Here is a 17276-nt window from a genome sequence, read left to right as displayed (position 1 = left end):
CTGTTTCCCTTATCATTCCTACTCCTCCCGCTACCCCCTCTGCCTTCTATGCTTCTCCTCTTAGCATCTGAGCATGCTCAGGTCTTGGCTGTCATTAAAAGCAAAACACATGAAACAACATCTTTACCCCGTCCTTCTTTATTCCTCCAGCTTCTCATCTCTCTTTTCTTCCCTTCAAGGCTGAACTCTTTAAAGGAGGTGCTACACTTTTTGTCCGAACTTTTACTTCCTTCAGTTTTAACTTTTATTCATTAGACTTCTCTAAACTCTAATGAAAATGCTTTTATCATTGTCACCCATGACGTAAGTAATCGCCGTATCTGTGGGATACTTTGAAATACCTGTCCTATGTTGTCTTTCTGTAGATTTCTACACTATCACCACCCTTCACTTGAAACTTTCTGAGATCAGGTAACCAAAGGGGGGAAAAAAAATGACACAAAAAGGCTCCAGATGACATCACCTCGATTCAAGATATATGTACCTTTTGATTACATAAAGGGTAAATTTTGGCAGAAATAAAAAAAAAATAAGTGGGATAATTAAACGAATTTTCTGCTTAGAAAATTACATGAGGTCTTGGGACGCTGCTCTCACTGAATGGCTTGGGGAGGCCACATTTAGAAGGTGGTGGTATTAACAATCCCAATGATAGTCTGGAATCAGGCGAGTTGACAGGAGTGACAGAGATGGAAGAAATATTGAGACAGGGAGATGAATCATCACTACTACGCCAGAAAGAGGATGAACATCTCTGAAACCCGTGTTGCTCATGATCAGACATTTTGTGCCGCAGCTGTAAAGGAATGACAGAGAGAGATACTAAGAAAAGGAAAGGAGGCATGGACAAAAGGAAAAAGTACACGTGAAAATTTCTTTGTAAAATGGTATGTTCTTAAAATGATAAGATCATTTTATAATTACGGAAATGAAAACATAAGGTTAGAGTTGATTTTCCTACGTGATGGTATTCACATTCTGGATTATTTGATCAATTTTCACCAAAACAATTACATTTTTAGATATCTTAAATAAAGTACGGCATTCATTAGGACCTGAGAAGAAAGTGGAGAGGAAAATAAGGAAAGCTGGAAGATTTAGTTTGGAGACGGCTTCCATGTAATGAGATGGGAAAAGAAAGGGTAGCAATGGGCAAACAGTCATTGAACTGGAGCATTAACTCTTGTAAATAACGTTACAGCTTCGGAGCATTTTCCAAAAATGTTGCAACATGCATTTTAAATTTAATCCTTGAAACTTTCTTTTGAAGTATTGGTGGTAGCAATCTTATGTCTTTATTATAATAAACATGGGAATTATGGGCCACAGATTCTTTGTGGCTCATTCCTGTAAGAGGTAAGGAGCAGATTCAAAAGTCAACATGCTCTTTCTAGAGGTAGTGAGTTCCAAATGGTGTGATTTTTCTGGGGTGAAAAGAGGCAGTGGTCAAGCCTCCCAAGTAAATCAGAGAGATAATAAATAATAAGCAAGTAGTACACTGTCCTGTGTTTGAGCCTTAGTCTTGGGATGACTCTGAGAAACTCTTTCTGTCTCAGTGTGGAAAGCTACCGTCAAGAGCTGAGCTGAACAGGGTTGAGCTGCCAGTTGCCAGAGTGCTCAAACAACAACCCAAGTGAAAACCATAATTAAGCCTTAAGTCACTCACTGCATAAACAAGAGGCCAGAAAGAAGGCACCTGCTCCATCAGCGTTCCATTTCCCCCATGGAATGGCAGTGGACAAAGGTCAGATATACATGTATCACTGGAGAAGTGGGGTACGTTGTGTCATTGCTGAGGGAGCATTGAATAAAAGGTTCCTACAGTTTATTTATTTTTTTATTTTTGGAGAAGAGGCTAGAGGGCAGGAAAAGGGAGGGGTTAGGAGTAGAAAAGTATGGATTCTGAGTCATAGTGAAGAAAATTTCTCCAAGCCCCCCGAATATAGTGGTGTTGGCAGAGGCATGTCAGAGAGGCCCTCAATAAGGAGTCCGATGGAGGTTCCTGGGCTAGGAACGCAGATGTGCATGACAGCATGACTGGCTGGGGGGCTGAGCGCTGGACTCATTTCCTCTGAACTGCACCCAATCTAGCATGGGGAGAGAAGGGCCCGCCCCTAAGGTTTGCCAGGCAAAGCCTTTGTAACTGCCTATGATTGAGCCTGAAAGATCACATCTGGGATTTTGGCTTTAAGTTGCATTCCTCAGCTACAAATCACACTTCAGAAATTTTTCAACACTAATAGGAAATTCAGGCAACCAACAAAAATATGACTTTTGATAACTCTCACTGAAAAAGGCAGCAACTTAAATTAGAATCCAAAAGACCACAAGTTTGAGAGACATTCTTAAGATAGAAGCCACCTCTTCACACATTTTTAGAAGAAGAGAGGAGAAATAAATAGTGTAAAGTAAGACATAGATAAGGGAAAGCCTCCGTGTGGAAGCCAGAGCTCTAACGGTCTGAGGTGCTCAGATATCATTATTAATGTCACTCTATGAGCATGCATTTGCAGTTACTTACTTGTTGATTTTCCTATCACCCTCCACAGTGACATATCTCCAACTATTTATATATGTCTATAATTTTTGTCTCATATAGTTTGCTGTATAATTGCATATTGGTGGCTACTTCGTACTTAATTATTGGTTAGATATTTAACCTCCTTGTGACAGCATTCCATTTTCCCACAATATATAGACTTTACTGTCAATTAATATTTTTTATCTAATTTACATGAAATTACTTTAAAATTTAAACTGTAAATTGATAAAGGTTTTGGTACTGAGTAAAGCATAAGAGGATACTAACTGGAGGCTTTCTTTCATATTATCCAGCCTAACAAATAAATGGAAATACTCTACATTGTTTTATGGCATATATTGACTGAAAAACCTTTTATAGATGTTTCAAAGCAAACTGAAGCTCAACCTTACCTGACTTGAACGTGCTCTAGTGTTTTTATCATGGTGTTAAAATTATCGATTCTAATAGTCCTACTTTCTCTGGGAAGGTACACTTACAAAAATGAAGAAGGTATGTCATTTGAAAATAATGAAGGGTTCAAATACCACAAGTAAGAGGTCATTTCACTTTCAAGATGCAGGGATATCTGATAATGTCAATAGTTGGGGTATGTCAAGTTTAAGGGTCAAATGCTATCTCTCACAGGTCTCAGTTGGATCATTAGTAATCTGAAGTAATATGACCCTGTTGTAGATCACATGGGTATTTTAAAGTATTCAATTAGTTGCTTGCAGGTGTTCCCTACACAAAGAAAAGATAAATATTCGAGGCAAGGGATATCCCAGTTACTCTGATTTGATCATCACACCTGGTATACAGGTATCAAAATATCACATGTACTCCAAAAATATGTACAGTTAACATATATGATAAAACATAAAAATTAGAAAAGTTAAAAGCAAATAAGCCAAAAGGGATTGCACATTAAAATCCAGGGTTCTTTTTATTTTTTTGAGAAGGTAAAAAAATCTAGAAAGTTGGACCACAAACTTGCAGGAAAATTAACTGACTGGTATGAAACCTGTGCTGTGTCTATTGAGTTAGTGTCCACTGGGCAGCTCATCACTGTGTGTCCATTTCACACATTGATGTCAGAGCTTAGGCCATGGTGACATTGGAGTTTGTGATTCCTAATCTAGAATTTAGATCAAGAAATTACATGTTCTGTGATTCCTTATAAAAATAAAATCTAAGCTCAGAATATTTAAATGTATGGGCATATTTAATGCTTGCTTCTAGTCAAACTGTTAGCCTATTGAATAAGGATATGAACATGTAGCTAAAGTGTCTGAGTGACACTTAGTGACCCTTTGGGCACTCAAGATTAAGGGTTCTAGTCTTTTTTAAGATGCTATTTTTAATCTGTCAAGGATGTATATTTTAAAAGCATTGCAATATTTAGATAAAATCAGGTTGAATATTTTGTTTTCAGTCAACAGAAGAATCAATTTTTTATTTGTTGTTTTTTTTTGAGACAGAGTCTCACTATGTTGCCCTGGATAGAGTGCTGTGGCATCACAGCTCACAGCAACCTTAAGCTCTTAGGTGTAAGTGATTCTCTTGCCTCAGTCTCCCAAGTAGCTGGGACTACAGGCATCTGCCACAATGCCCAGCTACTTTTTTTTTTTTGCAGTTTTTGGCCAGGGCTGGGTTTGAACCCACCACCTCCAGCATATGGGGCCAGTGCTCTACTCCTTTGAGCCACAGGTGCCTCACCTCAGCTATTTTTTGTTGCAGTTGTCATTGTTGTTTAGCTGGCCTGGACTGGGTTTGAACCTACCAGCTCTGGTGTATGTGGCCAGTGCAACACTGTGCTACGAGCGCCGAGCCAGAGTCAAATTCATTGGACTGTCCTACACAAATGCCTGGCATCACTGTTCAACCAACTCCTTTGTGTTCGTAATTCTAAGTATCTTGATCTTTAGGAACAAATATAGTATTTGAGTTATTATGCTAAGGGGAATTCTGTGTGCAACAATTATTTATGTTTAGGCAGAAGTTATTAAGTTACTAGGATATATTAATAACAAATATTCATATTTAAGATTTGTTGTTGCTGTATTTTTGTAGCAATTTCTTTGCATAAGTACTAGTTTGGTTCATCTCCGTAATGGTGACTATTTCAACTTTACATTTTACATAAATATAACATGATAAAAATGCCATAGAAGTATTTGACTCCCATCAATAGATACTGAATACATTTAAACAATAACAAAACACTGCACAAAAGATTAAACAGTTATAATACGTATAGAATTATTAGAATGATACTGATATTTTATTTTGTGCTGTTAATTGTATTGGCAATATGAAACTCCAAAGACTCTTTTAAAAAATAAAACAACTTTAAAAATTAAAATATGATTGATCCTCATTATTAAATGCATAGAGGTTCAAAATTCAATTTAGAATTAAATTCTTTAAATCTATATTTTAAATTAAATTTTTCTATTTAAAGCCTGGCATATAAAAATAACACTAAAGACAGGGTGGTCTCCCATGGGAGGGTAGTTGGGGGGACCTCCCCTAGCTTGCACAATGCAATGACACATTTCAAAACTATTAAGAATAGAGGTTAAATGTCTTATCACAACAAATAAGTAAGCAAGGAGATGGTCATGTTGATCAGTTGGATGTAAGCATTCCACAATGTATATCGAATCAGCACATCGCACCCCACAAACGCATTCATGTACATAGTCATGATTTAATAAAGAAAAAAATAAAGACAGCGCAGGATAATGGTAATGTAAAATGTTCTACCACAGGGATCCTCAAACTTTTTAAACAGGGGGCCAGTTCACTGTCCCTCTGACCATTGGAGGGCTGGACCCTGGGCCCTGGGACGAGTCGGTTGCTAAGCAGGACAGGCAGCAGCAGCAAAAACACCCTGCAGGCCGGATAAATGTCCTTGGCAGGCTGCATGTGGCACACAGGCCATAGTTTGAGGATGCCTATAATCTTTTCTCAGTTACTATGCTGCTTTATACTTTAAAGTTCATTGTTAAGGAAGATTTTCAACATCACTTTTATATAAGATTTAAAGGTAATGACTTCTCTCACCTAGAACTTAAAGCATGCAAAATATATTTTTTTCAGATTCCTCGATCCATAGTTGGTTTATATTGTTCCCTTAGTGGTGAGACCTATTATCTTATAGTTCCAACAAGAATCCTGAAAGTTAAAGGGCTCTGATTGTTAGTGTATCACAAAAAGGAAAACTGAAACAAGAGGAGGCTAATGGGCTTGACCAGGTATTCCCAGCTGGAACTGGGATGGAGACATATTGTATCTTCCCATTAGTGTTTACCCTTGTAGAATTCTCTTTTAATGCAACTAACAATTATGAAAGTGAAGTTGTGGACTGGTAATCATTTTTTGTGGGTTCCAAATGATCTTGAACCAATGTTCATGTTTAAAATTTTTGCCTTTGTTTAAAAATTCACATTTGATTGTATAATTGAGAGTTTCAGTCTGTCTTGCCCATCCTGACTTCATTGGTAGCTGAGAAAACACCAGAGGGAAAAAGGCTCGTTTGTTTATTCACAATGAAATGCGCATTTTAGGTTATAATTGACCTATTAAGTCTAATCAGTGGCTCCACAGTTATTATATGAAGGTAGAATTTTATCTGACACTGGGTTTAATTGAAAGGAAGACATTCATGGTACTCAGCAGTAGAAAGTCTGATATTCCCGAGGACTACAATTTTATTCATTTGCATTCCTGCCAATAGTCTGATTTGGTTAAAAGCTTCTACAATCAGAAAAGTAAAATGTAAGCACCCAAAAAACCAAACACAAGAAACAAGAGGAACAATTTGATTTAACTTGTTATGCCCACATCTTATAATGGAACAATCTTCTGGAGGCATTCATGAGGCTATGAGAGCAGAATAAAATCTTTTTCTAATATAAATACAAGCAGCACTGCCATGTGAACGAAATAAATGGAAATCAGATTGTTCCTAGATAATTAGTACCAAATGGTGGAAAACGCAACCTCTAATCTATTGCCAAACCACGGGAACACAGGAAAAAAGCAAACAGCACAGTCAAGTAACGGAAATTTCTCAGTGTATATAAATGACTATATAAAACAAGAGCCTAATTTCTAAAATCAGTGAAAACAGTTCCACAGTCTCAGCGTGATACAGAGGCATGTAATACAGGTACTCTATAGCAAAGGCTGTCTTATTTTTCAGAAAAGGAACTCATGACTGAGTCAAATGAGTGGTATTTAGGAAACAAGTAAGTATTGTGTTTAAGTAAAAAAGACAAACAAAAAGCTAAATAACCCTTTTTATGCGTGAAATGTTATACATTTACATCAATTTATACCTGAGAAAAATTAAAAATAGTAGAGGTCTTCATTCATCATTATGTGAGGAATTATTTTTATGTGGATAAGTTTGGAACAAAGATTAAGCATATACATTTTAATAGTTAGAAATGTCATAATTTTAATACTGAGCAAATGGTCTCATTTTTTTTAAATCTAGAACTAAATTACATAATCTCATAATAGCCAAATTTACACTGAGCATATTAACTAAAACAATAAGCAATAGTCCAAATAATGATAGGAAAATGACAAACTTTTTTTTAATTCCAGATTTGCATATCCAACCATCCAATAAACATCCCCAACCGCCTGCCTAGTTGGTGGAAGTAACATGGCAGATGTGAAATACTGATCAATCACCACCCTCCTCTCTCAAGTCCTGTCTATTTCCAAAACTGACACAACCTCCCAGATGGTTGTGATAAAAAGTCAAGGGGTATTCCTGACCGCCCACTTTTCTGCCCAACCAACCTATCAATAAATCTTGCAGGACTCCTTTTAAAAGGTATCAAGTGTTAAGCTACACTCATCATCTCAACTGACAAAATGTGCCCTCTCCTCTCCAAGACCGCTGTAATAGCTTCCTCTTCTGTTTCTGGGATATCACCTTGGCCCCCTTCTGGGCCCTGGTGCACACAACAGCCAAATGATTCACAAATCCCCTGTTTAGAACATTAGAGTAACTTCTCAATAAGATGCTAAAACATGGCATGGAGAATCTTTGCTATTGCCTCAGGACCTTCTTGCATCTCGAACTGACTCCTCCAGTGTCATCACTCACATTTTTGGCTTTCAGTCACTATGGTTCTGTCACTATGCTCCAGCCGCAAGTTCTGGTTGGTAACTGTCTTCAGCCTTTTTCGTTACTGGCTAAATGTTTTATTCTTCAAGTCTAATTCAAATGCTAACTCTTCAGGAACTACTTCCCTCCTCACTTTCTCTAAATAAGACTCCCAGTTTAGTCTCTTTTATTCTGCTTTATTTCATTCACAGCTTAGATCTGATTTGTAAATTTATTCATTTCTGTATCTATTTATTACCCATCTCCCTTTTTCTCATGTGATGTAAAGCGATTTAACATTTGAAATCCATGAACTGTTAAAACTCAATCATATGGCCATAGTAGATGTTCAATAAACATTTTTCAGGCTTCCATAGCAGATCTCTACCGTATTAAATTCACACATTTGTCAAATGAGATCAAATCAAAACAAAGCAAAGCAAAGCATTGCAATCCATATAGTATGTCACTAAAAGGCTGTTTCACAATGGAAGTGAAGAATTAATAGGACTAATAAATTGTATGCCACAAAACTTTGAGAGGACTTTTTAGTACCCTCAAGTATTTTTATTACAAGTGTGAACCTAAAATTACCTAGTTTGCGATTTCAAAATCTATCGATATGACCAGTTTGGGTGATGAATAAATTACAGAAATGACTTACAAACCATCTAAGAAACAAGAACCTTCCCTTAGGACGTCTCTGAGGAGAGTGGACAAATGCACATCCGTTCTCACATACACATGGTTCCTTAAAGACAAAGGCATCTCCTGGATCATTCTGTTGCCCTGGGCCTCATATTTTTAATTTGACTTAATATAAAAGGATTAATATTTATAATTGAGATTAATTATTATTAGAAAATCTTGACCATTTGAATTATTGCTTTATTTTTATAGAAATTCAATTTTAACTCCAGATCTCTTATGAGGGACAGTGGTTTCTAATTTTTTAGTTATCTAATTGAATTTTATCAAGAATGTTTCTACTTACTTTTATGTTGCTTCCCATATCTAACTTTATCTGCTATTTTATTACACACTAATAAGAGTATCATCTACACCAGTAATATATATTTTCATTTTCTACATCAATTTTAATGCCACAAAATCTCCAAAATTCCATTCCTGCTTTTTTTCTCTTTCTCTTTTGAAAGTGGCTATTTTTTAAAAAGCTAAGATTAGAGATAAGTTTGGTATTTTATGCTGACCAGCAATTACTTAATATGGATTACATCGTTTTTGACCAGAAAAACCTTATAGTTCAGAAAATTATTATTTTTAATTTTATTATTATGTACCAAATTATAGCATTCAATCAAGTATGGGGAACTACTCTTGAATTAAGAGTTTTTAATATGGCAAAAGGGTCATTACCTCTATAGGACTTAGGGAAATTTTTGTTTGTTTGTTTTCTGAGACAGAGTTTCGCTTTGTCACCCTCTGTAGAGTACTGTAGCATCACAGTAGACAGCAACCCCAAACTCTTGGGCGTAAGCAATTCTCTTACCTCAGCCTCCCAAGTAGCTGGGACTACAAGTGACTGCCACAACACCCAGCTATTTTTAGAGATAAGGTCTTGCTCTGGTTCAGGCTGGTATCCAACCTGTGAGCTCAGGCAACCCACCTACCTTGGCCTCCCAGAGTGCTAGGATTACAGGCTTGAGCCACCGGCCCGGCTCTGACTTAAGTAAATTTTGATGGACATCAATTGTTAGCTCTTTCAGGAACTCTCTCACCATAATGTACTAAAAGTTCATTGAGAGTCTGATGCCAAATTAATTGTAATTCCTATGTGCATGAGGGGATTCATAATTCACTTCAGCGACTCCTTCATGTATGGATTGCTCCCACTAATCTTTTAAAACAAATTGCTGAGAACTTTTGGAATTTCAGAGCATTCCAACCTTCAATATTCTAAGCTCAAAACAAACAAATAAAAGCTACAGAGTCTCATTTTCAAAGTCATAAACTCAATAGGCATTTACTTTGCTAGCCATGGGGGGCTCTCTGAGGTACTCTGTGCTCCGGCTCTGTACCCTATAAAGCCAATGTTCAAATTTCAGAAGAAAGAACAGATGTAAAACATTTCTAGCTTAATAGAAATTTGCCTTGCTGCAGACACATGGCAAACTGTTCAATAGGAGATAGTTATCTTTTATATTTCAATTATTTACAATTTGCATTGTCAATTTTTCAAATCCCATGGTTTGAGTCATTAACAAATCTTCAAAAATGGCCGTTTATATGCATGGCAACATTTCATATCATTAAAGAATCATAGGCAACTAATTTTTTATTAATAACTTACTTTAACTTAGACATTTAGGAGCTCTTTTTACCAGATGTGAAATAAATATAGCTGTACTGAGTGTTATGTAAGTTTATTTCACAGCTACACAACTAAAATTGAAAATGAAAGGCAAACATGTTTGCTAATAAAAAATATATTAGCAAATGACTGTAACAATTTTTTAAAACCATTTGAATCGGTGTTTTAAAATTGGTATGTCATCAATTTACATTTTAAATTTTAGTATTTGATTTTATACTTAAATTTTAACAATTTAACCGTGTTCTTGAGTTCACATTAAGAATCAAATAATTTCTATTTTTTTTACATATTGGTTTTGGTGAGAACAATTAAAATGTATTCTCTTAGCAATTTTAAGTATATACTATTATAGTGTTGTTGACTATATTCACCATATTGTAGAATACAGTGCTTCCCAACCTTCCCAGTGCTATGACCCTTTAATACAGTTCCTCATGTTGTGGTGACCCCCAACCATAAAATTATTCTTATTGCTACTTCATAACTGTAAGTTTGCTACTGTTGTGAATTGTAATGTAAATATCTGATATGCAGGATGGTCATAGGCAACCCCTGGGAAAGGGTCATTCGACTCCCAAAGTGGTCATAATCTATAGGTTGAGAACCGCTGGTATAATAGATCTGTTGAACTTACTTATCTTGTTTAATTAATTGAAATTTTGTATCCTTTGACCAACAACTCACCTTACTCCACCATCATCTTCCTCAGCTGTCTTCTGGCCCTTAATGATTATTCTACCCTCTGTTTCTAGGAGTTTGATTTTTTTTTAAGCTCCCATATGTAAGTGAGAACATACAGTAGATGTCTTTCTCTGCCTGGCTTGCTTGATTTAACATAATGTAATCTGGTAAGATTTTATGAGCTGAAAAATCATGTGGCAATTTTTTAAGTTAAAATAAATAGTGCGAATAAAGGTACTACTGTGACAAAAGAATGTACGTAGATTACAAGTTATAATCTGTTATTTGCATATCAATCAATGACTAAGTTTTCTATACATGTGCATTGATTCTTTTTATTTATTTATTATATATATATATATATTTATTTATTTATTGAGACAGAGTCTTGCCCTGTTAACCTGGCTAGGCTGCAGTGGTATCATCAGGGCTCACAGCAACCTCAAACTCCTGGCCTCAAGCCATCCTCCTGGTCTCAGTCTCCCAACGAGGTGGGACTACAGGCACCCACTACCATACCTGGCTTAGTTTTCATTTTTGGTAAAAGCAGATCCTCCCTCTTATTGAGGCTGGTCTTAAACTCCTGACCTCAAGTGATCCTCCCACCTGGGCATCCCAAATTGCTAAGATTATAGGCATGATTCACCATGCCTGGCCAAGAATGAGGTTTCTTTTTAAATGTATCCTCTTAATTGTAATCTTTGAAGCATTTCATTCAGATAAATTCAGACTGACACGAACATAATGCCTAAAATAACTATTAAATGAACTACCTTTAGGGGAGTTAATCTATTTTAATAACTGGCTATTTTAATAACTTAATTGTTTACATACAACTGACTCTACAGTGAGAACTGCTGAACAAATGGATGTTCCCACCATCTGTATTTAATTTATGTGAGAACTTGATGTTAGTAAAAGTGTATCTGCCAGATGATCAAAGAAAGTGAACCAAGGCCCGTCTTCTTATTCCTCCTGCCCCTTGCCCTTTCTGAAGCTGACTTGGTAACCATGTGAGATCACCAGTGCACACTCACGAGCCCAACCCTGACCTGCCTTTTCAGTTACACCAGAGCTAATCCACAGCAGTGTCTGCTCTGGGGAGATAAAAAAGAAGGGTGCAGTTTTATCAACATATCCACATCTCTTCACTGCTCTCAAATCTACCTTGGTCCTCAAGATGGTATCCTTATTTGTTCTTCCTGAGAGAAAGAGAATACACAATGAACATCCCATGGGGGTGCATTCAAAAAAGGGATGGATCTTATTTTATTCCATTGACAACACAAAGACTAAAGTAAAGCTACTCTTCATATGTCATGAATTTCGGAAACAGCTACTTTATTAAAACTTGAAAACATAATTTCCTCTTTTTTAAATCTTTATACCACTAGTTTGTTTCAAAGCATAGGTTATAATAAGACTTTTAACAAGACCCAAAAGGTTCCATTTTGAGACCAAAGGTAGAAGGAGTTTGAGCTGATGTTCTGTCCCCTGTAGTAAGGGAGAGAAGAAAAGAATCATAATCCTGGTAAGTAGCAAACACTGAAGAAAAACATATGAGAAAGAATATCATAATAAAGGCAGGATCTGAAGAGGATGCTCCAGTGCCTGGTTGTGCATCAGATAGGTGCATCAGCATCTCAGTCTCAACCTCGCTCATCTTGGCTGAATCAGCCCCACTTGTCTATACACCAAGCCATTTCAGTATGGAAAATGGAAATGTGTGATTCTAGAGGAAAGAAAGGTTTTTTGACCCATTTTCAGAGCTTTCCAAGTTTGAAACCCTAAACAGTGCAACTGTTTATAGAAGCATTATTCTTCATAACAATGAGCTGGTGAACTATTCTAGTCTACACACATGAACACACACACAAACACATACACCCCCGACACACACACACAGACACATATATGAAAGTTTTGAGCTTAGCCTAGATACAAGTTTGAACCAAACTGACTTTCAAATTAAATCCTGCAAACAAGTTTTTTCAGTGCATATTATTGTGCCGTAAGTTAGATATTAAATGTCTTTTCACTGCAGAATAATATTTTAATAGAGAATATCAGCAGTATAGATTCAAACAGAAAAAAACTCTTCTCCTAATTATGTTTTGCCTAGAAAAAAATAATGTTTTAAATTTCATCTCCCTCCAAAAAATTCCCTCCACCAAAATCATGTAATCATGACATCATGCCTGGTACTGGGAAAGGGATTTTAAAACTGTGACAAGTCAAACATAAATAATTTAACTACAAAGATGTGAGCGTTGTCTGCGGAGATTACCACTCCTTTTACGTTTAGAAATTCAATTGTCTCACCCCCAGTGGGGACTTGCTATGCAATGTAATGAAATCAGATTCAGTTTTCTTACCAGTCCAATTCCTATAATGAAGTTCAGGACTCCAGGGGCAGTCTGGAATGAGTCATGAAATCTAACCTCAGTAAACAGTTATCAATAGGAATGAAAGAAGAATATGCCACAAAGAGAAAAGGTATATTAAAACTAACGCCAAATTGAAAGTTGAATTATGTTAGAAAACACAAGGGAAAGAGCAGCGCAGTAAACACCTCTGGCTTGAACTACCTGGGTAATTTCAATTCTAAGTCAACCTTGTTTAGCAGTCTTCATTTCTGCCCCATATTAAGTTTTAAATTACTGATCACAAAGTTATTATTTGAAATATTGCAGAACCAGTGATGCAGAGATATCTTATTACCACAAAATCTCATTCCTGAGGAAAACATACACATAATTCAAAATACTTACTGGAGATGTTGATACTTGAGTTATTCTTAACTTGTTTTCCAAATCGTGTACTTTATTTTTCAGTTCCGTATTTTCTGTTTCTAAATCTTGAATCTAAAAAGCAAATGATTATTGAATGCCTTTCAGATATTTTTCCCTGGGAAAAACGGACTATGATATTGGCTGTATTGATGAACTGGGATTTTGTATTATTTAAAATTTTAATGCCCTCCGTTGTACATGGGGGATAAAATTATTTGATAAAACTTGCAGATTATTGGAGGATTCTAGGTCATTGGAAAAAAAACCCATTAAATTTTAAAAGGTATTTTTATGTGTGTGCAAATTTGATGTTCCTAATGTCTCATCTGGGTGTTTTCTTGTTGCACTGTGCAATCTATACCCATAATCTTGGAGTATAACCGCAAGACAGTGAAACTTGCTCATGATGATTCTGAAGTGGAGTAAGGGTGTAATTTAATTACAAAGGAATCTGATCTGCATGGGAAACCACTTACCCAGCATCTGCTGCTTCTGCTGCTCTGATCCCCATGAGAAGCATCAGGAAGTGAAGCAAAGTCACATGAGAACACTAAGTTCTTGTGGGAATTCAATATAAAATAGTTAAAAACTGTGCAGGGGATCAGGAATGAAAAATTATAGGACCACAGTGAAAGCCGTTCCAATCAGTGTAGGGGAAATTTAATGGCAGGCCTTCTAAATCTGTCTGCTGATATGCAAGTTTCCCTGTACTGACATCACACCAATGTGAAACAAGCTCAGTTTACTCACTCTTTTCTGTAACCCTGCGATCTGTTTTCTTGTTTCAACATCTTTTCCTCCAGATTCTAGAAATTTCCTGTATGCCAGGTCAAATGCTTGGCCAATTGTTAAAGTTATCTCTTCTGCCTTTAAGAAAATAAAACAAAGAAGGTTTGCATTTTAATAATATGTCAACACTATTCTTTGAATCAAGAAAAAACATTCACATGAGATACTTTAGGACATTCACACAGGCATTTCAGAGGGGCAATGGTGGGTGTAGGGGTTAGAGATATAGTAAATGAACAAAGTAATTTATGTTAACAGTAATTTAATGCCTTCCCCGGTACAATATTGAAAAATGGGGGGAGAAGCATTAAGGAATAGCTGTTGAAGTTGGAAAGTTAGAAGTCAGAGTTCTTTCTGTCCAATGTCTCATCTTTTTTTATTGCAGTATTTTTTTCCTAGTTGTTTTCCTTTCTTCTTTATATTTAGTGCCTATTAAATAACAGCACAGGGCCAAGTATAGTTTCTCTTGTTGTTTTGCTCCTTATTTTCTTTCCTAGTGAAAGGATTTGTTAAACCCTGGGCAGGTACCCTGAATGAGGCTGACTGGGTGGTGTCTGTGGAAAACTTGAGGTATGCCCTCTGAATGGAGCAACTGTTACTCAGTTCCAGTTAATTGTTGCCCAGTGGAAATGAGAAATTCCAATCCAGAATTTTCACATCTTAATGTGTGAGATGAAGTCAGAAATATGAAATTTTATACAACAGCTCTCAATTTTAAGTGATGGTACAGAGTTCGTATTTTTGTAAAGCTGTATGCTGATGAAGAAAATAGACCTGTAGTCCAAATTTAGCCTCCTAAATAATTAATAACAGATTTATTGATGAGAAATGGCTACAAATATCCAACATCGACCAGCTCATCTTTTCTCCATTCACGTCCTACTGCTTGAATGCTGTCTTATACAAACTAAGCACTAAATAGTTATTTACTTAACTAACATCATAAATAAATTTGGTAAAAGCTTTAATTGACATAATATAGTATAAATGTCATATTTCATAAGTCTCCCAGGTAACAAAAAACTAGTATTAATAAATATTGAAATATCATGTTTTAACTAAGCTGCTACAAATCCTCATAGTTTGTGAAGCACTAAGATCAACCTAAAACGAAAATATGCCTTATTAATAAAGCTTAGATTATTTAATTGATATTATCTTTTTTGCAGTTCATTATTTTGTTGAAGGGTGGCTCTAGTCATACAAAGTACTCAAAGACTCAAAGTCTAACAAAAATGCAAAGTCTGTACATAAAATTATGTATGTCTCACAAAAACATGAAAAAAGATAAGAAAATAAAGTACAACGTGCCACAGTAAGAGCTACTAAATAAATGAAAATGCTAGATGCAAATTTATGCATGCTCAGTGATTCAAACTAATGAAAAAAGTATGTATGGAAGAAAATTTGGTCGTGTACTGGTATGACATGTAATATAAAGAAATTGAAAAACTGATGTTGATAGGTTGTAGGATGACTAATTTTTTTTCTGTTTCTAATTTTAGAACTTGGAGGAAGATGTCTGCACTTATTTTGTGGTAAAAATATAAATTTTTAATTATATAGGGTGTTCCAAAAGTCTCCCTAAAGTTGCTTTGCACAGGGAAAATGGAAATTGTAGCTGAATGTATCTTTATTTACAAAATATTCACAACAAAATTTTATGAAATATTTACAAAATATTCTCTAGGTCTTGGCTACCTCTTTGTAAGGTTTTATAATGAATATTTTGTACATAAAGGAACATTTAGCTATAATCTCCCATTTACCCTCTCTGACAACTTCAAAAGGGACTTTTAGGACACATGCAGTTTATCTTTATCTTTTAAACCATGGGTTAATGTGCCTTTTCAAGAAGCCATCATGTTATCTTCAAATACTCAACTTCTATACTAGAGAATCCTTTAAACACTGTTGATTCATCATTAAGGGTGTTCCCCTATATAGTTATTTATTTATATTAATAACTTTTAAAAAACTAAATTCTCTTTTTATACTAAGGCATCTTTACAGAGCATTTAGGTGTCTGGTAAATACTGTGGATACATAAACTCACTTGATTTTTATAATGACTCTGAGGTGAGGATTATTTTTGTCCCCATAATCATATAAGGAAACTGCATTTTCACAAGGCTGTATAATTTGGCTAAAGGCTCGTTGTGGAGACCTGGTGTTCCAATTCAGAAGCCATTACCCTCTCAGAAAATCCCCTTTGCCTACTTTCAGTCAAATCATATTTATTGTGGGTAACCATTGCTCTAATTTTTATCACATAGATCACTTTTGCCTGTCTTTGACATCTGTGGGGTAAAAACCCCCCAAACCATATGACATATATTCTTTTGTATGTGGATTCTTTTGCTAACTTAAATGTTTTTAAGTTTCACACATGTTGTATGTATCAGTAACCCAATTGATTTATCTCTTTTCCTACACAATGGACATTCATATTGTTTCAGTTACGTATTGTAAGCAAACTTCTACAAACATTCATGAAAATATTGTGGTGGACATGTGTTTTTATAAATACCTAGAATGCAACTGCTATGTTTGCATTTAACATTATAAGAAACTGCCAGACTGTTTTCCAAAGCAATTATCCTATTTACATTCCCATCATCAAGAGTTTTGCTTAAAAAAAAAAAAAAAAAAAAAGAATTTTGCTTGTGCCACATTCTCAACATCAGACATGATAGTCTTTTAGGTTTAGCCATTTTAGTGGATAAGTGACATTACATCAAAGCATTTTAATTTAGCATTTCTCTGTTGAATAATTATATTATCCCAGTTTCATGTGGTCAGAAGCATTTTTTTTTTGGCTGGGTCTGGATTTGAACCCACCACCTCCAGCATATGGGGCCAGCTCCCTACTCCTTTGAGCCACAGTTGCTGCCCAGCATTTTTTCATATATTCTTTAATGTAGTAACTCCCTGATCAATTCTCCTGCACATCTTATTCAATATTTTGTCTTTTTATTATTGATTTTAAGTAGTTCTATATATATTCTAGATACAAATCCATTTCAG

The 17276-nt window shown here is 35.6% G+C and overlaps 1 protein-coding gene across 3 annotated transcripts in view; it reads right to left on the bottom strand.

The window, feature by feature from the left end:
* Positions 1 to 17276, bottom strand: part of GULP1 (GULP, engulfment adaptor PTB domain containing 1) — a 107969-nt gene that overhangs the window by 13719 nt on the left and 76974 nt on the right. For all 3 annotated transcript variants that reach the window (XM_012812204.1, XM_003801028.3, XM_003801029.3), the window contains 2 exons: positions 14211 to 14327; positions 13440 to 13532 (listed from right to left, as the gene is read on the bottom strand). In XM_012812204.1, coding sequence (XP_012667658.1) covers positions 13440 to 13532; positions 14211 to 14327 — 210 coding nt within the window. The remainder of the gene's footprint in view (positions 1 to 13439; positions 13533 to 14210; positions 14328 to 17276) is intronic.

Source organism: Otolemur garnettii, unplaced genomic scaffold, assembly GCF_000181295.1.
Source record: "Otolemur garnettii isolate 467f Iridium unplaced genomic scaffold, OtoGar3 scaffold00195, whole genome shotgun sequence".
NCBI lineage: Eukaryota > Metazoa > Chordata > Mammalia > Primates > Galagidae > Otolemur > Otolemur garnettii.
The sequence above is the reverse complement of the archived record's forward strand: the minus strand, read 5'-3'. Positions and strand labels throughout refer to the sequence as shown.